The 25,521-nt window shown below is 36.5% G+C and overlaps 1 protein-coding gene across 3 annotated transcripts; it reads right to left on the bottom strand.

Annotated features, from left to right (window-relative positions):
- Nucleotides 1-230: 230 nt before the first annotated feature.
- On the bottom strand, nucleotides 231-21,417 carry LOC124304160 (protein eiger). Of its 3 annotated transcripts, none has more exons than XM_046762259.1 (5): nucleotides 19,859-21,417; nucleotides 6,547-7,202; nucleotides 3,014-3,263; nucleotides 2,540-2,899; nucleotides 231-1,597 (listed from the first exon to the last, which is right to left on the bottom strand). In XM_046762259.1, the coding sequence occupies exons 1-5, from the start codon at nucleotides 20,264-20,266 to the stop codon at nucleotides 1,403-1,405; spliced, it is 1,869 nt and encodes a 622-aa protein (XP_046618215.1). In that variant the 5' UTR covers nucleotides 20,267-21,417; the 3' UTR covers nucleotides 231-1,402. The 3 variants fall into 3 exon arrangements, with proteins under 3 accessions (XP_046618215.1, XP_046618217.1, XP_046618216.1); XM_046762261.1 differs by having other exon boundaries at nucleotides 3,014-3,164; XM_046762260.1 differs by having other exon boundaries at nucleotides 3,032-3,263; nucleotides 19,859-21,416.
- Between the last annotated feature and the right edge of the window lie 4,104 nt (nucleotides 21,418-25,521).

Raw genomic sequence — 25,521 nt, 5'->3', positions numbered from 1 at the left:
CCAATAACATATACTCGTACTTCCTGATCTCGTACCAAATGCTCCTAATCAATTTTTCAGAGCCAGTTGTCGCGCGTGTGCAAAAAAACAACTCCCAATGAATGAATTAATTTCTGTGAATTAATTGAGCGAACAATTGAACAAAAGTTTAACTCATTTTATTGCTAAGTGTTTTATAATTATATGCAGATCACGTACTGCGAGGAGGTATAATAACATTCCCGGTGAAATTATGTTTATACGAACATGCAATATGCAAATTTATTCATATCAATGGAAATGCTAAATGTGAATGATGTTTCTTTCCACTTAGTTGTCAAGCAACGGTCTATTTGGAAAGAAATAATGCCAATCAAACTTCAGTGAACATCTAAACCTCGCAAACATGACATTAGTTTCGTTTCTGCTCTGTAAATTTGAATCACTTATAATAAATAGGTATACTGCCTGATTGGAGATCAGTTGCTTCGACCCGTTCCATCCTTTTAAAATCAGGGTTAAACTATTGGTGGATTGATTAGTGGAAAAAATGGAATACCGAAAAATTAATCAACGTTGATTGCTCCCGATTTTAATCGCAAGACTTTGGATTTGAAATCTGCAGATCGCTACCCAATTTTCCCCTATCAGAATATTCATGTCGGATCTGTTTCTTGTTTTTTAATTTTACGAGTCCTATTATTTAGATGAAGATGTCACATTCGTTTTTTCACGGTTTTCACGAATCACGATGGCAATGCTGCGACACAACAAGAACATTACGTATATTACAGTTGTGAAGATAGAATAACGCTTTGATTATTTCGCTGCACCGAAATTAAATTCACCTCGGTAAGTGTACTGAATTAATCACCAAAAATTGCGTAGAAATATATATTCTTATCTTAATGATGTAAGAGAAAAAATTAATAATCATTATATCGATAACAATAATAATAACGATAATAATAATAATAATAATAGTATATAATAAAATATAAAATGTTATTTACATATTTTTCGTAAAATCTGAGATCACTAATAGTCTAGTTTAAAATCGGTACTAATTTTCGAGTTACAAACAAACGATGGCACTAAAAGCTCGATAAATTGTTAAGTTACAATTCACAATGTTTACTGTATCAGCTAAGGCGTAGCTTGATACGTATTCAATACGTTTCCGTAGGGATATAAATTAGGAGTTGTACTCTTTAATCGGTATATAACTTATATCATAATGTTAAACAATTACAACACCATATATATCATCACTCCATAACGTTCCGTCTCGTCTATTCTACATTTAGTGAAAAAAGCAGCAGAGAAAGTTCGTAATTTATATTAATCAGCTCGTATTAAATTGACGCAGCTATAGAATTGTCATTTCTTGCTTACAATCGTCAAGAATCTTTCTTCGCTGGTCTTAATTTTGGGACTGCTGTCTCGGCGGTCTCGTTTCTCCGAGTTTGACAAGACCAAAGAAGCTCTTGTCGTGTTGGAACAAGGTATACCTTTCCTCACCTACATCCTTCAATACCACGCGATCTCCGGCCTGTAGCAGCGCTGCTTGCGCGGAGAAACAGGATCGGCTTTTGTGCTCGGTGCCAGGACTGTAAACCTGTAAACCGAATGTAATTCACGTGGGGCGAACCGATGGAAGTACCTCGATGCAAGAAGTTAGCGGCCGAAATTATTGCGAATTTTTTTCAGAGTGAATCGACGACGAAACTCTCGCTTGCGCAGTCGCAGTCGATGCTCAATCTGTCAAGTTTTTTTTAAATTGGGTTCAAACGAAATGTTAAAAATCTGAACCGAGAGATACTGCGGAGTTATGATCTGAGAGTGCACGCCAATTTTCCGCCAAAATCATTAAAAACCTACGAGTTTTTCTGCTTTAAGGAAAATTGATATTCTCAAGAATAGCGTTTCGCTGAACATGTTCCACTGTAAATTGACAGTGCCATTTTTGGTTAACGACACATCGAAAAAACATATTTACAATTAGTTTATAGTGATTTGATTGTGTTTGGGTACGTGAAGGCTGTTCATCTTATCGAATCCACATCGGAAATTAGATTATCATAGTTCAAAATGGCGGATCCGGTATAGTGGACCAAATACCCAAAATATATTCGGATTACAATAAAAATTGGTATTTCATGGTTTACGATGTCGCGAATCCTGATCTGAGATCAGATCTTTGAAAGTTAAAGTGGCGGATTCAACATGGGGGCCAAAATTCGAAAAAAATGTTTGGATTTCAATGAGAAATGGTGACTCATAGTTTTCGAGACCGTTCAATCTGAATCTGAAATTATATTTTTAACATTTAAATGACAGGTCCAATATAGTTGACAAAATTGGAAAATCCAACTTCCCGAATTTTTGAAGGGTGGGGTTTGGCTAAACGGTATCTTCTTCAGCGTTGAGAAAAAAAAACTGATAGTTTTTCCGATAACTAATTTCTTACAACTACTTATTTCAGTTTACTTGTGGTAATTATTTGTTTTCTTATTACACATAATGTAATAGACGGAGCTAATTGTAAGTAAATACTCACCATACATTGCAGTATCGATTCGTTGTTGACCAAAACGCGGAAACCGTTTTCGTCATGCCGGTCTAGGTAGTGAATCTGAGCATAGATAAGATAAAGCCCTGTTTCCTGGATCGTTAGTTGTCCATTGGCTAGAGTGAAGTGCCCATTCATTCCAAGGTCGTTCATCCACCCGGTAGCTCTCCAAGCCTTGAAAATTCCCTGGCCGTGCTTCCCTTTTCCGTTCCCAACATGTTCGTCCTCCCCAGTAAAAAGACTGCTGTCGGCAGAGTAATGTGCGGCAATTATTTGTCGCGGTCCTCTTAGGTGACGTCGAGTCATACCGCGACGTCGAAGAGGCCGCGAATGACGCGCAGGCGAGTCCTGGAAAAATAGAATTCGTTGGCATTAATTCGTTAATTCGGAATAGGTATGAAATTACAGTTGGTAGCAGTCAAATGGACGTTACCTTGGAGGGGTTTGCTCTAGAAAACAAACCTGGATTCGTTGTATTACCTGCACGAGCTTCCAGGCTTCTCCATCTTTACGGTTCACCGTTGACTCCTTCAGGGTAAGAGCTTGAGGGCCTTCGTTTTGCCAATCGGCAGAACGATGAGCGTGTTTATTTCTCTGTCGCGAACTGTGAACCCTTGAAGAGTAGGAAGCCGGTGGTAAAACATGGGACGTGGGAGCTCGCGTTTGGGCATGATATTTCTTTGGCGGGTATTTGTCCCAAGATGTGACGATGCTGTGCAACAAGAGTTGTTTGAAATTAAACGGTGGTCGTTGGTTAGGTTTAAAAACACTGAGAGAAAACGGTTAAACTTAACGGATAGAGCGTATGCGGTAACTTTTGAATTTTCATACAGGCTGGCCACCTCAAAATTCAAGTGTAAAACACGGCTCACGGAGGTTATTACGCAAGTGATGCAATTTTTATTTTTTTTTTACTTTAAGTAGATCTCATACAGTCGACGTCGTGATTCTTGAGGGTTTGAAAAAGTTTTATTATCAACAGAACGGTGACTGACTATCCTTTCGATAGAAGTAAGTCGATTAATGTGTGGTTTGTTCCTAACTTCGGAGTTTAACATGTTTCACAGATACTCGACTAGATGAAGCTTCTGCCAGCTGACGCGAGTTGATACTGTTCACTTATTGTCAGTGTCGTTTCAATGGAAGTCGTTGACTAAAATTTGAACTTGTTACTTTACAACGTATAATACGCATAATCCGTATGAATATAGCTTTAAAACAATTCAAGAGGCAGTTGCACTGTGTCGGAAATGAAGCGTGCGAATAAAACTTCTGCTATCCTGCATTCTTTAACACATGGCCAAAAGTTAATCGGCATGGGTCATCAACTGACGCAAATTTTCACTGCATTCGCTATTTTCAAATATCAAATTCAATTTTTACAAATAATATAGAATCCTCTCTGTCGCCGTAGTGGTTCGCTATACATTTGCAATCTGATTGATAATGACTGGGATAATTAACCAGGTAGTATAGTTCGAAAGATGCCGAATGTTACTTGGCTTGCTGGAATAAAGTCACTAGGAAGAAAAATTGACTCGAGATTGGCAAAAAGTCAGCAACAGTCGACTTATGTCCACGAACATGTTTCACGAAACGTTGAGACCAACAAAGAATGGATGTCGTGCATGTAATTTTACAGCATTAACAATATTTTACAGTAATAAAGATAATTAAATTTTCCGAGTTATTATTTCATAACAGCAAGTCCGTTCACAGCCGAGTTGTATACCATCTACTGTAAATTGACAATCTATTGGACATTTATGAATTCATAAAACCCTTCAGCAAGAGACACTTGCTAGTGATAAAATGGGCTTCATGAGTTACACTCGTTTTCAACAGCCAATAAGAGACTGTAGTCAGTTGCTTTAAATACGATTTTTTATACGTCTTATATTAGTTGACTACATTTTCTACCGGCAACAAGTCAAATATGAGTTGACTTTGTGCTACTTAAGCAACGATGTTTGCTTTGTGAGATAAATATCGTAGGGTTTTGAGGTTTCACTGCGTAGTGTCCTTGAGAATTTAAAGTCTGCCGTTAATTATTTCACGTCTAGTATCATTTCATACTTTGATGATGACATTTTTGCGATCCAGATATTACCAGAACCCAAACAATATCAAAAATTCTCTTGACAGTCGTCTCAAAAGTTTGTATATTTTTGGCATTTATTATTCTTTGCATAGACTGTTTTTGCAAGGATGAGTTCCACTGCATACATCAATTTATATGAAATCCGGCGCTCGTTAGTTTAACCGAAAAATTATTTCAGATCTCGGCTCGAAATTCAAAACCTTCAATACATGTAGATTAGATTTTGAAAAAAAATGCGGACTTGAAAAAAATTTGCCCAAAACATTAGAATCCTATGACAAACGTTTTCTCACATTATTGACATTATTTTGGCTTTCGTTATTCGACTTTGCTCTCAATCATTTCCATCACATAATAAAAACGTTGTTTCATTCACGTTCGCTGTCATTGGCGCATACAAGCTTGCTAGAGATTTTTTAAACGGTATTTTTTCACTCTTACTAAATTTTTATTCATACAGTGGAGTTCAGTCATCCTTAACCTGACTTGTATTTATGTATAAGAATTGTGAAAAGCGATGTTTAAAAGTCGCTAACAATAAATTTAAACCGAACAAGTATATTTCAAAAGTCTACTAGACTGCAGTAATAAAATGAGGCAATACAGACAGCTTATTTCAAGTATACCGCTCCTTTGAAAATACTGAGATTTGTGTCGTTAGTTATTCCGTTTAACGAGTTCACTCGTATTGCATCGGCGTAATTTACGTTTATTGCAGGTTATCGTGCAGGAGAAAAAATGCAGGCTTTAAATTACAAAAATCAGCGCCATACGTACGTTCACGTGAAGAAATGTCTGCAATGAAATATGAAATTGCTCAACGATTCTAATCCCTTCGTATAAGGTAGTATCTCTACGATCTACCTGCGTGAGGTTACCAAATAAGCTGCCCTCGAAAATTGTTTTTATTACTGGTGTTTATTGTTGCTGGTTAAATGGGTCAGTGTCAACGCGATGGCAGATTAAAGATAGTCCACCTGACTGTCTCATTCAATGCTATGTTCCATGCTCCGTGAAGGATTCAACTTATGCATTACTTCTCAACGTTTTCGTCCTCTTCCAAGCAGGACATGGACAAATTAACTTTTTCTCACAAGCGTTACAGAATTTACCATTTATAAACTCGCCGTATCTTATGTATAGGATCGTTAATATGCCATGAAAACGTCACATTTGAAGTAAGAAATCTCGATGTATGATCGTACCAAATATTACGCGAAGTCGGCTACTTTCGTCATTCGATACAATATTTAATTACTCGTGAGCGTTACGGCATCAATAACTCTGCAAGCAGATAACATACCTAAGTTTGCTGCTTTTTATTTTCAGAATTCTACTGCTTCAACAATTTTTCACCAAAGCTTTGCGATATTAAAATTTTTCACGCAAACATTACTCCGACCTAATCGCACAGCCATACTTAGGTGTAAAAACGTTTGATTAAAAGAGTTCATTAAACGACTCTTTTTTTTTTTAAACCTGTGAAGGCAAGTTTGACTTGAGAAGCATCGAAGGTGCCACCTGACAGCACGTAAAATTGGGTTTAATGAACTTACTTTCAACAACGCAGTGCACAAAATTGAATTATTTGAAAATGCGCATGCGCCAAAGAAAGACCTGTTGCGTAAAATATAGCATTTCAATTGTGCGCAAGCGCCAACGTTCTTTTGTCACTGTTCGAGGATGAGGCAAATGTTATACGCACGCTCCACAGGCTTCGAAAATCGAACTTTCCAAGCAGGGGTTGGAAAAAACGCATTTTATGGAGCGTAATAAATGCGCGGTTACCAGAAAATACACATCATATTTCAAGTATATATAAAAAAAAAAATCCCCAACTTTCCTCAATCTTCCGGTATTTTTGGGCGTGTATAGTCTTCGTATAAATACTTACGCGTGATGTACCGTCGATTCCTGTTTACTCTTCTCCGTTGTGGTCTTTTCATCTCTCGTCAAACTGTCGTACAGTCTTAATGTTGGGCTGGCCGAGTTCCATGTAAAATTTTTTCTGTTTCTGAGTAGGTAGCTGTGGGCGTATATTGGAATGCCGCTCGGATTATAACTAACGGGTTTCTCTTGGTTGACGGATCGCTTCCGTACGATCTTTAGCGAATCGGGATCCCGACGAAACTCTTCGAGAATATCGTCCTCGTTCTCCTCTGTCAGATTCTCCCGCTGTCTAATTTCTGCGGCATTTTTTCCCTCGTCAAGCATTCTTTCGCGGTTTATGCTCTTCCGGTTCTCTTGCACGCTCTTCTCCAATTTCCGTTCTGAGTCTGCCTCCGTTTTCTGAAGTGCGGCGTGGAAATCGTCAAGATCACTTTCACGGCTTGCAGGGCTTAACGAATCCCCAGGTCCCGAGTAATCGGCAGCGTAAGGTGCGGTGTGATAATCGTTGAGGTATTCCTGAGATGACAGCATCGGGTCTTCGTCTTCGTCTTCGTCCTCGTCCTCGTCATCAATGTCGTAGACGGAGTCGTAGTCGTAATCATCGCTATCTAGGGCAGTGTCATCGTCAGCGATACCCTCGTCAAACTCTTCGGCTTCTACCTGCAAAACGGAATGACATATCAAATTGTAATTTGTATTAGACGTGAAATGTACTCTCCGTATATCAAGAAATGCGAAACGACTAAGCGGTCAAGTTCGCAGCGCCTAACCTTGACCATAAGTCTACGTAAGGGACATTAGATGTAAGGCGGATCGGTTAGCTTGAATATTTTTATAACTCTGCATGTTGACGGCCGGCTATTTCAGACGAGAGCAATTTTGTTTTTTTGTTGGAACAAGGTTTGAACGTTGGTGTCTACCGAAATAAAAATTCTCCTGAAATTTACGATTTTCAGCTTAAGTCTTGGACTTTATCTTATTTAAATAATGTCTCGAAAAGTGTACTCATTCCATTCAATTCACGGAAATTTCCTAAATAATTTTCTAATACGCTTTGACAGTTTCAACTGCTCTCATTTTAACATAAATAATTACATATTTGTTTTCGCGAACCTTGGAAGGTCGGTTTTGATTCTTTATTTTTAACAAAAGGTCCAAAAAATTTCGATCTAACTAATATCTGAGTTTTACTTGCTCCAACGTAAAGGAAACTTGTTACTATTTTTTAAGATTTAAACAAATGTGTCACTCCGTTCATAATTAAATGTTCGATCAAAACATTTTTCTTCGCAGAAACAATTTATGTATAATATTATTTTATATTACATACTTTGTTAGTATACTGCAACTTGTAAACGATTATTCATAAATAGTCAACGATAAGTGAACTTATTCCAATATTCATATCTTCAGTGTTTACGCACATGATCTATATTTATACTACAAGGTGTGATAGCAACGGAATCCCAGTGCCTAATTATTGAATTGTATGATCGTGAAGTAGCGTTGGATAATCAACGCTGTTTATCCCATAAATATCAACAGATATATCAAAGTAATACTAATTGTCTTGCATTTATTATTGTTGTTATTATTATATATACTGTCGTAATTCCGTAGACCTGCAGAGATAACGTATTCGATTGTTCATATTTTCGCATGGACTAGATGTCCGGTGTATGCTCTGTTGTGTTCAATGCGAGCGTGTCGATTAATATGTATTCGAATCTGAATACAGTTAATAGCCTAAAATAGCGATAACAGTGAGATCCAAAAAGCTTAGAAAAGGATGCGATGAGTAACTTCGTTAAAATGCCCCGTCTGATATACACAGCGCAACGTTGTTCACTATATCGTTATAAATATTCGTTTAAAAGTCGACAACATTCCCTTACCAATTCGTTGAGCAAGTGAAGTGGCTTTGAAATTTAAGCTGATGGATAATATACCGGATAATCATTTCGTAGAAATGTAACACGGGTAAATTAAAGAAGCGTGAATATGCCGGAATTTTAACAAAATAACCCGTTGTATGCTTGTTGAACGGATAAACAAACAAAGTTTTTCTAAGCGGATTCGGATATTAGGTATATTCTGTTTGTCTTTCGGATAAAACCTAGTTGAACTAGGCGCTGAACTCGATCACTTAGCTTCTTCGTAGCCAAGTACTTGAATGATCATTCGGGCTAAAACGGAAGGTTTAGGTATATCTATTCTGTGTTGAAGGATAAGTGGTCGAAACGATAATCGCCACTCGTAATTAAATGGACTTTCAAGTCCTGATGATTGAGCCGTAAGATTAGAAAATAGAGTGGTTACAATACCGAATTTACAAAACTGCGCTAATCAAATTCACGAAATTTTTAAACTATGACAGTGAGGTACAGAAAATTAAAAATTTAGGAAGGAAAAGTACACAGAACAAAATTTTCGGCTCGTTACATTCTTATTCGTTGTAACGATTCTATGCGATGTATTCTAGCGTCTTTGAATATTCTTTATTGCGACACTTTTACTTTTTCATCTTCTACATTCTTCCTCCATTCTACAAAAGGAACTTCGCCTTACGATGATGCTAAAAATGGAATATCATAGTGCAAACTACTAATGTAAACCTGAATATCTCATACCGAATATAGAGCTATCATACCAGTGAAAAATAGAAGTGTACAATTCGAATGAAAATAAAGACAAACATTCGTCAGACTGATCCCAGAACCGAAGACCTAAGAACCGTCTCCATACACTGAGAAAAATTTCATTTGTTACAGTAACCAGAAAAATTCAGTAGAACAGGTATCGTTAAAAAAAACTGTTTGAACATTGTTGGAATTACGAAAAACGAGGTTTGCCTAACCATTTTGCGCTATCGTCGATCCGTTTTGTTGTAATTGCAACGCAAAATCAGTTTCTGAGGTCTACTTTACGTGTTTAGTTGAATAAGGCTTTAACATCAATTTATTGTTACACAAGCACAAAATTTTCACAACAGTGACAAGAAAATATAGTTAAAATTTCTCTCATTGTATCCCACGTTCACCTATTTATTACACCGTTGTCGCAGTTCGACTCTAAAGACATGTACAACTTGATGTGAGGCACATACATGGAGTCCCAAAATCGCCAAGCAAGTAACGTGCATCTAATATGTCATCCATTGTACATACATGGGATCTGACACGTAGACGCAGCTGGTCAGCCTTGGATTTTGAATATTTTACATGTCTGTTTTTGGGCTGGCGCCACGAAAAACTGACTGGTCAGAGCGATGGTCATACCTTGGATAAAAGATCGGCCGTGACAAAAACTCGAGGAAGAAGTCACAACCATGAATGGAATTGGTCGATCCGAGTTACCGGTTTGTTTCTACCTGCGGGGTATTCGTGTCTATTTTTTTTCATCGAAAGTAAAGCGAATGGCATCTTCCGTACCGTATACTAGATAAGAGCGAAAGGATCTTGATCAACGGTAACTTAAAATTAGATATCGTATAAGCAGCGATTTCGACCATACTTGGCCGTAACATTCGCGCCTATTATTACTTCACGCGACTCACCCGTGTGTGAAATGAATTTGATTACAACGGATGATTCGAGTCCTGTTAATGAGTGTAAAAAACGAGAATACGATTTGAATCAGATACGAGGAGTTGAAGACTTTTCAAATCTGGTGTGCAATACTCGTGAAATCATTCTAAAACTGGCTAAAATCCCGTAAAATCGTCTGAAACTATCTGTAATCTTGTAAAATTTTTGAAATCTTGAAATCACATGAAATTCTTTATATGCCGCAAAATTCTCTAAAAGCCAATGAAATCGTAGGGAATGATCAAACTCAAAGAATGTAACCACCTCAGAGTATCATTCCATTTAATCCCTGTAGTACCTATTCCATTTTCAAGTATCAGCTAGTCATCTGAAATATTTGAAAATCGTCTCATTGTATCCCTGAAATTTTGGAAATAACACGAAATCCCACGAGTTTTGTTTTGTTCCTTTGAAATCCTATGAAATTCAGTCAAGTCTAGTGAAATCATTCAAGTTTAGCAATATCTTTGAAACTATGGGAAATTTTTCATATTCGCAAATTTTAAAATCTGGTGTAGACTCACAGTGACGTGTTAACCCTAAGTTAATCTCGCGATTCTGCATTTCTTCTCGAAGAAGGCAATCCAAACTGTGCACAGTGGGTGCCAAACTGACAGAAATTACCGCAAGGCACACGTCACATACCTCAAGCTGCTCGACCAGCTGGATCGAGGAGATATTCACGATGTATTTGGGTCAATTAAAATACCATTAAATCCATCGCGAATCGAGTGCACTCGGTAATTCCGACATGAAAATTATTATTTCTGTTAATATTTCATCCGATAACAATTACGTACAATCAGGTTACATCATTTCCTGTGGCACACTTAATCGCACCTCGTACTTACGATTCGCATTTATTCCAAGAAAAATCCACGTGCTCATGCGGCAAAGATCGGATCTTTCTCGGCTCAATTGAAGTCAAATCTGTTAGGCCAATAGTTAGGCGCTCGTTAGGCACGCGGAGAGAGGGCGAGAGACTCACGTTTGGCTTTTAGTTTACGACAAGTGATACTTTGTACATACATGCATACATACGTACGTACAACAAGTAACTTACGATGTAATCATTCTTACTGTTATCATTATTGCAATGCTCCAAACGAAGGTTGACCTAAATTCTAAATAAAAACGAGTGTTTGTATTTATTTTTGTACGCGGCGTTAAATGCCTGTTGCTTTTTACTCTTATCGACAATTGTCGGCCGGTTCAAAGGTGAATCAGAAGAGGGACTTCGGTTAGCGCGTAAAGTCGCTTCTAAGGATATAAATTTATGCCTGATTTACGAGTCAACTGTAAGAACCCCTGAAATTAAAGGTGCTGCCGCGTTAATTAAAAACAGCCATTGCCGTATCGGATACGACCAAATTATACAATGAACAATTTTTTCGATGCCACGCGATATCGTCAGGACATGTAATAAAGTCTCCAAACAATTTATTTCTTCTGGATGCGAACGGGCTAATCGACCCAGCGTTTCTGCATATAAGGATATGAAAAAGTATGATCAATTTCAATTTCAGAGTACCTGGTCGGATGATCGAAGATCGGTACGCCGTCTCGTTAGTACACTGATTGTGAGAGAAATTTCTAGTTCCGGTTACCGCTCAGTCCTTGAATATTTTTACATTTTACCACAATCGAAAAATACAGTTCTAGGTACAAAATGAAAATTAGTTTTCCAGCTGTTCCCAGAATGTCTAGTATTCGTTACCATTCTTTCTCATTACGATCACTGTTGCTATATTTTCTTGCAACTGTTGCGAAAATTCAATGCTTGTGCAACAATAAATTGACCTTAAAGCCTTGTGTAGCTAAAAAAGTAAAGTAAACCTCACAAACTGATTTTGCGTTGCAATTACCAAAAAACGATCAACAATAGCGAAAATTTGTTACGTGTACCTCGTTCTTCGTAATCCCAAAAATATTAAAACAGTTTTTTTAACGTCTTTACTGAATTTTTTTCGTTGCTGTAACAAATGAAATTTTTCTAAGTGTACCCAGCGCAGGTACTTAATTATGCCTCTTAAATACAAAGGTGGTTTGGTTATTTGCGAAATCTAGTAAGCAAACGTGACACGATGACGCCTGCGATACTTTTCATCAAGCTTAAACGCGTTTCATTCTTCTCGAAGTAAACATCGCTTTGCTTCAGGCAATACTGGTTTACAAATAATATTCAAAAGTGGTCCCCAACTAATGGCTGCCACACTTGGAGTACGATTGATGACAAACCGAACCAACAGATGGTTTTATATATTATTTACTCCGGACAGATTTGCTTAAGATTCAATTCTACTTCGACGACACTTTTAGGTTTGTACAATTACAGCGCCCGAAAACTTCCTGTGGATTATACAGAAGCAGTGAACGTGTAAATATAATTCGTGAAAGCGGCGACGACGATTTTTTTACGGTTATGCTTCATGTTCTTGCAAAAATCGCAGCGAACTTAGCGATGTAAGTAATTTATGTATGTCCGAAGTCAGAAGGAGCGATATTTTGAGGAATCCGGTTTAGTGATTGGAAAAATTGTAAGATACGTTTGAATTCTGTAGATGGAATAAAACAGATTATAAATGCAATTGTATTTAGTAATTCAGGCTAGATAAGGCCGAATTACATTTTATTTTTACGTCGTAACGAAATAAAATACAAATTGCATTCCTAATCGCATTTAGTACATACCTGGCCGTATAAATATTATACACGTAAGTAAATATAATATGTATATTATTTTGATTCAACGCAGTAAAAATCGTAATCGGATGAAATAATGGTACGAATTATTTTGCCAAAATTGTAATACAACCGGAATCATTTACAAATTACAGATGTAATCCGTAGTTTATTTTTTTCTAATCACAAAATAGACTAGTTATTCGTAATTAATATCGACTTAATTACAAATTACAAATGAAATTAATTAAAAATTTTAATTTTACGGTGCCAAATTTTTTTCGTATCACGTATTAGCTCCGAACAGTTTCATTGGTAAGGCGGATGGAATGTCTTTTTTTTGGGTATTGCGACTTCTGTCTTTCTGGATGAGTTACAGCGAGACTTTCAGTGTTCTATGAATAACCGTGAGTAGACTTTCGAGTGCAAATCTTATCGCTGAAATACGTTTCACCGCGGGTTCTATATTCGTGGAGTGATGGTCCGCGTTCCTAGTTTTTTTTTTTCATTGACGGCGGCTTGATCTTCTTGGAACGAATACTTATACTCATGTCTTTTATTAGGATCTACCTAAACTTCGAAGCACGTACGGTACATATTTCATACACACGTCATTAGACTGTTATGTTCGTTATGTCATAAGCCGATTATCCACAATCTACATCGCTTGGTCATTTACGGATTTTAACGAGAATCCCAAAAACCAGTAACGCGACGCAATTGTGTGTCGTTACAATTTTGAAATATTTTTATACTCGTGATATTTGGTGTAAATTGCACTGTATACTATTTACATATTATCGGTTTGTAAAGCGACACGGATATATTTTATTTAAAAAAGTGTTATAGTCTCTTTCACGATTCTTGTACGGTTTTACTCTTTCAGTTAATGTCAATGTTTCATTACTCACGTTATAGTTATTATCAGTGGAATGCGAATAGCACACACATGACGTAAAATGTTACATCTTACCGATGATAAAATCCGTAAAGTACCGAGATAATTATAAGTTATACGATGCGTAATACGAGACTTGTACATATATCGTAATAGAATGCAGATGAATTGAACCACAGAAAGGGAACAAACATAAAATTTCCACTGCAGTTCCAGTAAACACAGCAATTGATAGGATTTATTGCAGGGTGAGGATAAATTTGACATCATACATGCAGGGACGCGGCTGGTTTATGTTTAGTTGTTATAACGACACGGGTTTGATTTAGATTTCATCCCTGCATAGTCAATCAACATATTTATCTACGTTATATCTCATCATCTCTAAGGAATTTTTATTGCCCGACAATTAAAAGCTTAACATTCCACTTTCTCGCGATAATGTCGCGTTTGTGTGAAACAGTTTGTTTATTCACTCGGTAGGCAAAAATTTACGATTATACTTTTAACTTTACACGTAATGCAAGTAAATTCTTACATTCCTATATAATTTGGCATTTTTCGACCGTATGCTAATTTGATGAAAGCAAAATCTGCAGGGAATCTATTAGGACGGATAATGCTTGCGTTCTAAATTCCTGATTTATATACAAAAATTATACTGATTTGATATTCAGATAATCCCACGAATTTTTTATCGCATTCAAACATGGGAAAGTTAAACGATTAGATCTCAAGATTGAACCGCAGGCTGATACCATTACGATAATCAATTAATCCCACTAAAGTAATTCTTTTCACAATTTCTGATTCTGAGACCTTTGGCAGAATATTCAAGATATTAAAAAAAAATATATTCGTTTCTCCAACGCAGCAAATTCAGTATTCGTATTGCAAAGCATCGATAGCAATACGTCTCTTTAGACGAAATCGATTTTTCCGAGTCTTCGATCGCTTGAAATGAGAAAAACGAACTATTCGTGTGAAAGCGTGTCAAGTCGTGTTTTTACGGTAAGAAAATATGCTTTCCGAAATTCTTCTGTCGTTTACGAAAATCCACTGTGTCGATTATTGCAGATGGAATTCCCCATAATCATTGTTCAAATTTTATTACTGGATAGTATGGAACGAATCCATGAAAACTTGTTAATTTTTCTCTCCTTTTTGACTCAATATTCCTGCGAAAAATTTAAAATCACTTTGCGTCTGATTTTTAGGAGGTTATAAGCTCGTGGGTTTCTATTAATTATACGGGGTGTTAATATGGAAGCAGCACGTCTTTTTGCTCTCGCCTGAAAAACTTGTTATACACGAAAAAAAAAAAAAATCCTCCTGGAAAAATGTCTTTTAAACACAATGTTGAAGGGTCACTTTCGGGATTCGATGTTTTCCCGTTTGAATGACATGGAAAATACGTAATTTTTTCTCTTAAATTCTTACTATCGAGTCACATTTTGTGACGGAATTAAATATCTCTGGTAAGGTCACTAATTTTGCCATTAAAACATAATTTTGCTTCCAAACGACACACACCGGTATGCATTCAACGACTTGCCGTGTCTACGCCAATGATACGGTAATTGCAAACTTTATTAGACGTAATAAAGAACAGTCCCAGAACTGCAGGTCGGTCTTGTAAGGCGATTACGATTTTAATCGGATCTATTACAACAATTTCTGCAGAATTCCCGGTACCATCCTTTCATGCATTAGCGCTGCTCTTGCAGATCATTCATAACGTTGAATTTAACGTTGCGAATTTCTGTGTGTCAATTCAGAGATATTTGTACAGGGATATTCAACGTACGTTAAATGATTAGTAATTTTATAAGCACGCGTATAGAAAAAATCTTCCCAACTTTCAAAGAATCTTGAATTCATGAATTTCGACACAAGTTTTGAAAATGTTGACAATATTCATCGTCGGAATTAATACTCAATAAAAGTACACAATATACGTAAAATCTGGTACGTATTTAAGTTCAAAAATGAAAGATAATTTTCTTTTCCCTAATTCTTCACGCCCAGCGTATAAACTTGTATTAGGTACGAAATCGTAGACAATTTTAAACGATGTATTTCCAGGAAAAATAAAGCCTAGAATAAAATATGAGCACATCGCTTATATCCCGTCAACTTCATGCATGCGCATTAATAGGCGTACTATTTTCAATTAGTCTAATTAAAGTCTACAGAACAACGCGTCGCAAGTTTGCGATGTTAGTCAAGTCACTTCAAATTAAAAACGAAAAAACATATTCCAGGAAATGTGAGTAACGAAATAAATAAATGACTGTTACGGCTTCGGTCTTTGTTTGAATAAACTCGTTTACAACGGGGAAAAGTCAACGATATTAATATGCGTAGGTACTAAACTTTTAAGTTCGATATTTCTGTCCTTGATCTGCAGGATGCGGTTTCTGTAACTGCGCAAGCGGTTGAATCAAGTTCCCGAAATAGTTACTCAAGGATTGCGTATATTTCAACAGTCCTCGCATCATTCCTCAATCATTCGTTTGAATAGTAATTTATCTGAGGTTGAAGGTAATCCAACGCTACTAACTTCAACCTCGTAATTTTACAGAACTAACCGTTTTTAACAGGACTGAGAATTTGGAAACGAACAATCATAATTTTACACTCACACTACTCAAAGCGGATGAAAATGAAACGCGATTGTTTCAAAGATTTGTATTAATTCGATTAGCCTAATCTCAAATCCAATCTCTTTATTAGCGGCGCCGAAATGTTTCACCAAATTTTGGCACTCGTTACCATGTAGAAATTCTTCCAGGTTTTTTTATGGACACAGCTTCGCGATTGTGGTTCTTGTCTGCTGTGATGCGTGGGCGTTTATAACAGTAAACTTTTTTTTAAAAGTCTTCTAATCGACCACCGAAGTTTAACGTGGGATGATGAACTCCGAATGGCGCCAAGAAACCTATAATTTCTAATATATCCTACATCGTTTCGCGAATTTTAGCTCGGCTGGCGCCAGAATATTATGATTTAGGAAAGACTATTTTGAGTTTGGCTGTGCGATTAATCGATTGATTGTAAGGTTCAACGTTCGTTCGATTACACTGAGAAAAATTTAATTCATTATAGCAACTAGAAGAATTCAGTAAAACAGGTATCGCTAAAAAAACTGTTTGAATATTGTTCGGATTACGAAAAACGAGGTACGCCCAAACATTTTGCGCTATCGTCGATCCTTTTTTGGTAATTGCAACGCAAAATCAGTTTGTGAGGTATACTCGACTTTTTTAGTTAAACAAGGCGTTAACGTCAATTTATTGTTGCACAAGCGTTGAATTTTCGCAACAGTTACAAGAAAATATAGTAAGAATGATCACAATGAGAAAGAATAGTAACAGACACCAGATTTTCTGGTAACAGCTGCAAAACTAATTTTCATCTTACACCTAGAACTATATTTTCCGATTGTGGTAAAAAACGAAAATAATCAAGAACTGAGCGGTAACCGGAACTAAAAATTTCTCTCAGTGTACCTAATCGATTAAACGGCTCTCTCAATTAATCGTTTTCGGGTTTATTCGATCCATCGTCCCTTCCAAATGAATCATCTTTTCGATTAATCGATTAAAAAATGAATCTAAGTGTACAAATAATCGATTAATAGCACAACGCTAATCTTGAGATTCAAGAACGATACGCGGTCATGTATGATGCATTGCGAAAAAATTTGCCGCCTGCGTTTACATGTTTTGGCCATTTCAGCAAACACGTGATCATTTGCGAACGCCGATCAAATATGGGCAGAGTTAGCGCGTACCGCTTGATTAATGGCATTTGTAGAGTCATTATAATAACCGTATATACCTATACGCGATGTATATCATATGCAGTTGGAATACACTAGTAGACGATTACCTCATACGATAATATTATCCACCGATGTGGGATATGAATTAACTGCTCGCTACTCTTGGTTAAGGCATTTTGAGCGCGGTGTCGAGTGATCGAGCAGGGAAAAAAAATTTGAAAAATTTCGAACACTCACATTCGTTATCTTTGCAACGTTCGTAAGTTGAAGAATCACAGCTCAAAAAATGTGCTAAAATTGAATCTCATACCTCATAATATGCCCAAAGAGCGTGCCAAGTTACAAATTTTTTTCACCGTTATTATGTGGGTAAGAAATATTTGAGTACTGGCATTGAAAAAATTCATGTAATTTTCATTTCAAATATCAGCCGCTCGTTGGTACAGTTGAAAATTATCTGAGCGTCTTCGAACTTTACACTATTTCTTTTCTTTTTTTTGCATACTTTGATATATATAGTTTTATTATACAATCGTACGCAATACGTTTCTATCCGTGCGGACGCAATTCAGTGACGAATAAAAGCAAACAGTTTTCAGAGATATTTAGACGAGCGAATGCAAGCTGAATAAAATGGTACATATCAGTCACGAGACGGTTTTGGACTGCAGAACCAGTGCGTGTATAGTTCTGCAAAATGTGTGTGCAAATCGAAGAAATGCGAAATGAGAAATGCGTTGACTGCATAGTAGCGCGTGTACAATGTAAACACGTTGTAAATGCTAATAACGATATTATACGTACGGAAAATTGTATGAAGCCAAGCAATCGCCTACAATCACGAGACAAGCTGTAGAAGCTGCAAAACACTGTAATTATCTCGTGACAGATGAATGATGAGACTAATACGTGAAACCTGAACTTGAGAAATGGCCGCACATCGCTTCAGATGTTTCAAAGAGAAGGTTGTGAACGCTACGATTATACAGTGACACAACTTGTCGTATATAGGAGGGTCAAAGTTCTTTTGCGATGACCGAACTGATAATGCCCGGTGTGAATAATACGTACTGCAGTTAATATTATAAATATCAGCTATACGAAAAAGAACAAGCTGTATGAAAATGTCGAAATACACTGATTCTTTATTTATGTTTTATTATTATACGAGTACCAAAGTTCTCTTTGACGGGTAACTTCTTAGTAGCCTCAACCTTGCCAAACATTTTGGTATTTGAACGGTTTGAAAAATTCCAAAAGAGTGAGGCAATACGCGGGTCAAAATTCTGATCAGTCAAAACTCGTATTGACTTACAATTGACGGTTTGAATTGCGAGTGGTCAAAACTGTGAATGGTCGAAACTGCGAATGATTTGAATTGAAAATGATCGCAACTGCGAATGGTCGAACCTCCGAATGGTCCGGAGTTTGAAAGATCCAAATTAAAAACAAAAAATTCGCCAAGACATTCCAATAAGTAATTACCTCAGGAAATTTTACAAATTATAAACCTTTCGAATTTTCACCAATCGAAGTTTTTACTCTAGAAATTCTGACCGATGAAACTTTATACGTAACGGTCAATTTGAATTTTGATAATTCGGAACTCTGACCCACCTACTGATTATAGTTCATTGGTTCATAAATATTGATAAATACATTTTAACTGGTTACGCTTGTTGAAATGCATTTCGTGTCACCTTAGAATGTCACTAAGCATTACGACATTTTGAAGGACTACCCTTTAACAAGTATGTTGTAATGATCAGTTCCCAAATAATGATAATAAATAAACCACACTGAGAGAAATTTTTATTTCTGGTTACCACTCAGTCCTTAACTATTTTCATTTTTTACCACAATCGAAAAATATAGTTCTAAGTACAAAATGAAAATAGAAAGTCTAGTATCTGTTACTATTCTATCTCATTACGATCACTGTTACTGTATTTTCTTGTAACTGTTGCGACGATTTAATGCTTGTGCAACGATAAATTGACGTTAAAGCCTTATTTAAATAAAAAAGTAAGGTAAACCTCAGAAACTGATTTTGCGTTGCAATTACCAAGAAAGGATCGACAATAGCGCAAAATGGTTACGCGCACCTCGTTTTCCTTAATTCCAACAATATTCAAACAGTTTTTCTCAACGATACCTGTTGTACTAAATTTTTCTAGTTACTGTAACAAATGAAATTTTTCACAGTGCAAGCAATGCCACAGATTTTTTCTGCAGTATACTTGGAACTAGAAATTGGTTTCAATATTCATTGTTGTAATTTCAACTTTCCACAGATTTGCATTTAGAACTTGATTATCGCGTTTATACGGGGAAACGGGAATATAACATGATTGGTTCTTACTTGTTCCTCGAACGCCTTCAAGTCGTTCAGCAAGTCTTCTTCGAGGATGCGATGCTTCATGCCTTCAACGTCTTGCTTCATTATTTCAAGCTCTTGCTTCAGCATTTCAACTTCTTTCGGGCTATTCAAACAGCATCTGGGATTATCCACGACACTTAGGATCTTCCATATTTCAAGCCCGATGCAAAATGAGGCCAATAATATTGCGATCAGACTCAGAACTGTATCCCTTCGAATCCGGGGTCGCGCGTTGTTGAATCCCTGCTCGAGATCCGAATGAGAAGCGCTTAAATTCTCGCGGGAAAAGTGAAGAAACGATCGAGATTCGTCCGTGGGATTCTTCGGGTTGTCCATCTTGGCTTTCACTGGGATATCGCTGGTCCCTTTGCTCGGCGACATCGAAATCATGCCTGCATCGAAAGAGATCCAAATACGATCGAAAGAAGCTTTCGGTATCTGTTATTTTACTCCTTTCGTTTCTTCTTCTTCTTTTTCTTCTTCTTAAGATGTCGTTAATTTATTGAATATCCTTATTCCTAGCTAAGCACTCATGCTTTTTATTTTTTTACAAATTCTTACACCAGCAGCTTGATCGCGAAGATTCTTTTCCTTGTATTCGGTTAACGTCGGTTAACTTTTCTAAACGTTATGCCAAAATTCAAGGGCAACCTCGCCGCTCGGTCAAGAGGTGCATTCGTCGGTCAAGGTGGTCCGGTTACAAGATTGCAATCTTGACGATTGCGTAAGTATTAATTCCGGAATCGAAAAATTATAGTTACTGTTAATTGGGCAGGTTTTAACCTTGGACAGAGTGATTCGATTGTACGCATACGACGAATCACATATGCAACAATTTTTCGATCCGATTATCTTTCTTACAAAATGTGTACAGCCGATCAGTTTCCAAGTGTGCGGGTATGAGCAAAACGTACTATTCCCATGGCTTCTTTATCAATCCCGAACTGTCAAAAGTTCAGTATTTTCAACAATTTTTCAACTAATTTGACTGTAATTTCGGAAACTTGTTATATGCAGATAAAGTAATTCACCGGCGCTTTGCGTAGATGTAGAAAATAAAGAAATCTTTACAGATCTACGATACACAAAGACGTTAGCTGCGGTCCTTCGGAGCACAATCTCCATACACTGACAATGAGACTGGACCAAAAACCTGTTCGGTAACTTTGAAATTCTCGAACCGAAGACGTCGGAAGAGGTGTCTTTTGTTTCTTCCTTTTAAACGCCTTCGCTTCCCGCGGGTTAAAAAGCAGCCTCTTTTTATCCCTGGGTTAAAATATAATCAAGTACGGGCATCGGTTGCGTATGTTTTTTTATTTTTTTTTTTTTTTTTTTATTATTTATTGCTTTACTTTTTCCATCCCCCCGGTTTCTTCTCTTTTTTCCTACTTATTTTTGTCCTCTTTCGAACTTTTCGTTATCTCGACGCGCCCTCTTCTCAGGAACTTATTCAATTCCCTCGGAGACAATCCCGGCTCAGTCACGATCAGAGGAACAGCGACTTTACGGTCTCGGCAGCGCGACACAGACTGGCTAGAAGCCCGCAAGCCGACAACGTTTATGTTTCCTCTTTGACATTGGCGCAGCATTCGATGGAGTCACGTTGTATACACACTGTAAATATACTGCACTCACCGTGATCACAGCTCGGGATTTCCCTGTTTTTCAGCGTTTCTTGACACATCGTGTTCGGAAAAATTTCCAGTTTTAGTTACTTTAGAGTCTTATGATAATTTTAATTTTTTACTCTGTCCGAAAAATATAATTCTGTAGAGTAGACGAAGTGAACATGAATTTTTGTTGCTGTAACTAGTAAATCTAGTATGTCTTACCATTTGTTCAAATTATGGGCAATCGCACTATATTTTTTCGTTACTATTGCGATACTTTGATGCTGGTGCAACGGTAAATTAATTCTGTGGCCTTATTTAACTGATAGAAAGTTAGTAAGCTGAACTAACAGATTTAACGTTGTTGTAAAGAAAAAGTGTAGTATTGCCAATTATAATAACACTAAGGGTGCGTTCCGAAATTAACTCCCAGTGCTGTCAACAATCTTTTATCTCTTTTGCGCTGCCGAGTTTGTGAGTAGCTCTGTCTCTGTTCTAGGGAGTTTTTAACGCTGCCAGCTAGTTTCCAAATGTAACCTGAATAGGAACTTGGAACATATTTTCTTGTAATTCAAACGATATTAAAACAAAAGACAACAAATGAACAATGTAAAAGAAATGAATTTTTTCTAGGTGAAAGTATTCATTGTTTACACAATTTTCGTGCTGAATCGAGTTACGATTGACAAAGTATTACACTTTTCAATCATTTAGTTATGACGAATTTTGTGCAAATTTCGAACACCACTATCTGTCCATGTGATATATTGATTTTTGAGATTAAAATACATTCGTTTATAGATAAAGTAGATAGATAAAGTTTATCGATCATTTCAAATGATTACAAATGTATTCAAACTAACAAATCACAGTTTTTTATCGAAATGGTTCGACTCAGCTCGTTCCCAAGTCTGATTTTAATAACTAGGGTCCTCATTTTTCAGGAACAAGCCTAAAAGAATACACAAAATTTCGGGCAAATCTTCTTTCCGCAGATATTTACTTTCAGTCCAAGTAAATCATCAAACGAGCTCCTTGACTCAAAAATTCTCTTAACGTTTATCTGTGTATTTCAGATACTCCCAAAAGCTCAAACTTGATTCGTATCTACTCGATTCGTCAAAAGAAACTTCAGACCGGCCTCCTTCTAAGAGTTCGAAAAGTGTTTTTTCATCTTGGGCAAAACTTTATTTTCACAAAATATTAGAAATCTCATGGCTTGAGTTCAGCATTGCGAGTTAAGAACGAATATGTAGATCATGTAATTAAGAATCGGTAAAAAACAATTGACTGTATCGATCGTCTATAATTTAGGGCAATGTATATTCGATTTATTCTACAACCTTTTGTCCGTAATCATTATCAGTGCCTTAATATATCCGGTAAAGTCGAAACTTTTAACTTACAATCAATTTTTCAACTTCGACAAAAAGAAAAAGACCGTTTAATTGTCGGTTAACCGTTTCTCGAAGTTAATGATTTACGTAGTGATGTTTCAAACAATTTGATATTTACCGCTATATTGATTGTTTAACTATATGTGATCGATTACATAATAAATTTCTCAGTATTTCTTCCCAATGAAAATGTTGTGTGATCACACTATCGTTTACAAGAGAGATTCGGTTGATAAACCATAACAGGAAGTACATCTCGTGAATGGCCAGGTCTTTCATGAGTCATCGACTCGAAGAGGTTTCAAACATCTGCTAAGGAATTTCCACGGAAAAAAGGAGCTACACTTCATTTACACGCATGTGTACATATATATAGTTGGCATTCAACGTTACACCGCGTAACGTTCATAAGACGAGTACCAGGACTGTAGGAGTCATTATAAAGAAAGCGTAATCACGGCTGAATTCAAATTCATTACCAACTGTTCGGATCGTGAAAACTGAATTTTTCATAATTATAGTTATATTTGAGATTATGGATTATTGGAAACTTTTAAATTGTTTGTAATGATTTTTTATCTGGACTTCTACATGAAATGAAATTGTAACAAATCGTTAGCACCTCATAATACATAATAAAAAATAATGCTGCTGATAAATTCATGTATTACGGAATATTTATTCATAGCAATTCACCGCTTTCAAGATCAATAACATCGCAGATCTATGAACTGTCGAAGCACATTATCCATTTAATTGTGAATACTTGATATCAGTCATTTTCATAACGATATTTAACAAGCTACTCTTAAACGAATGATGGATATCTTTCGCAAGTTTTCAAGCTTGTTCATTCGCGGGAGTTTCAAAGCAACTAAATAAAAATTGTAACAACGACGTTACGTTTTATGCATGTAATATTATACCTATACGATGTAGGTAAATTGTACGCTATATAAATCCGTAACCATGATCTATGCGTTTATTGCTCGGCCTTCGAATAATCGAGATAAATGGCACGCGAGCGTATAATCAAGATCGGTTTCAATATCCTAGAATCTATATCATAGCCGTAATTTACCGATGCATTATTTTCAATGCGTCGTTTCACAACATCAAATAGGAGGGTTTGATCTTAACCTTTTCAGACTTTGACGCGGGTCGATTCTGAGCGACGGATCGGCTAATTCGATCGTCAATAAGTATTACAACAAAAATGAGAAGAAGGAATAAGAAAAAGAAAGAGGAAAGGAAAAACTATTTTTAGTCAATTACGTAAACCGAGAAAACAACTGAAAACAGTTTGTACGTTGGAATTAGCCATTATTACAATCAACAAAGAAATTATATTGTATTAAACATGGTTATAATTGGCATGATTAAAGACCATGTATTACGTATGTTTTTATCACGACACGAACACATCTATGTCATGTATACGTGTCAATGCGTATCAAAAGTAAACGATGAAACAAAATAATTGAACGTCATTGGTCTGCGAGTTCGTCTGCAATGCAGGGGAGCCAACCTACACGAAAGAAAAAGTGAGATCTGGAAGTGATGATCTGAAATTATATTCATTTGGCAACTGGTATAATAGTTATCAGTTGTTGGTCTGTTAACGCCAAAAGTTTGCCAAGCCTGCCCAATAAATTACATCGGGTATTTGAAATCTGCGCAACCTAACGGAATGCGAATCTCTGGCATAACCTCCATAAATCGCATTTGATAACTGAAGCTCGAAATGGCCAACCTGCATGAAAATTTGACAATCTCACGCATGCTCAGTCAGACGATCAATCTGTAAAGTTTCATCGTGTTCGCCAGTTATAATATAGCGTGCTATTTCCGACTCTGCTAAGTGCAGAATATCATCTTTTTAGATTCTCCAAAAATGTCGTTTGTAGAAATATTTTTTTAGGAAATACGTTACACAGGTTTGTGCTTGCAATAGAGAATGGAATGTTATCGCGACAGGGATATTTTCTTCGGGCACGTGTATAACTGTTTACAATTCAACTGTTTTGACGTTAGATAAAGCCGCATGAAATTCGGTCTTGTGATTGCGTTAAAGAGATTATTATACATACCTACCTACCTTACATACTTTGTTTAAAATTAAGGCGTGTTTGCCGACGAAGGACGCGTCTGCCTGTCTGTGATTTTGCCGTATCGTGACATGTTGTTATGCCAAGACTATGAAATGCAGAATTTACAAACGCAAAATTTCCCACGTCTCCGCTGTTTCCGGATATTTATCTTTTCCGAAACAACGAAGACGGTATAATTATGACTAAACGAAAGATCCAAAAGAAGAAACGTCTAAAATAATTAAGAACGTCGGTGAAAAAATCTTTACTCTTTACTGATTTTATTACGAGATGCTCGTACATTGAGTATTTATCAAATCGCATAATATTCGTGAGCGCTACGAAAATCTTTTCAAAAACGTATAAATAAAAAATTTTACCGTCGATGCTTGGTTTTAAATCGCTTCTAAATAGTTAAAAAATTTTAATACTTGTTCGCTTTCACTACTACAAATCCACGGCAGTGAATATTATTTTATTTTTTTTTTTTCGAGTACTTAATTCAACATGACCATTCGTTGATGAGAATCAATATCGGTAAAAATTGT

This window comes from Neodiprion virginianus, chromosome 4, assembly GCF_021901495.1.
Source record: "Neodiprion virginianus isolate iyNeoVirg1 chromosome 4, iyNeoVirg1.1, whole genome shotgun sequence".
Lineage (NCBI taxonomy): Eukaryota > Metazoa > Arthropoda > Insecta > Hymenoptera > Diprionidae > Neodiprion > Neodiprion virginianus.
Note: the sequence above shows the minus strand (reverse complement) of the source record. Positions and strands in the feature narration are given on the sequence as shown.

What these genes read in the sequence shown, in the direction of transcription:
- LOC124304160 (XM_046762259.1), bottom strand. Translation starts at nt 20,266, where the DNA reads ATGATTTCGATGTCGCCGAGCAAAGGGACCAGCGATATCCCAGTGAAA. An exon ending in TGAAGGCGTTCGAGGAACAA is followed by an intron (nt 7,203 to 19,858) that starts GTAAGAACCAAT and finishes TCCGTTTTGCAG; the next exon opens with GTAGAAGCCGAAGAGTTTGA. An exon ending in AGGTAATACAACGAATCCAG is followed by an intron (nt 2,900 to 3,013) that starts GTTTGTTTTCTA and finishes CTATTTTTCCAG; the next exon opens with GACTCGCCTGCGCGTCATTC.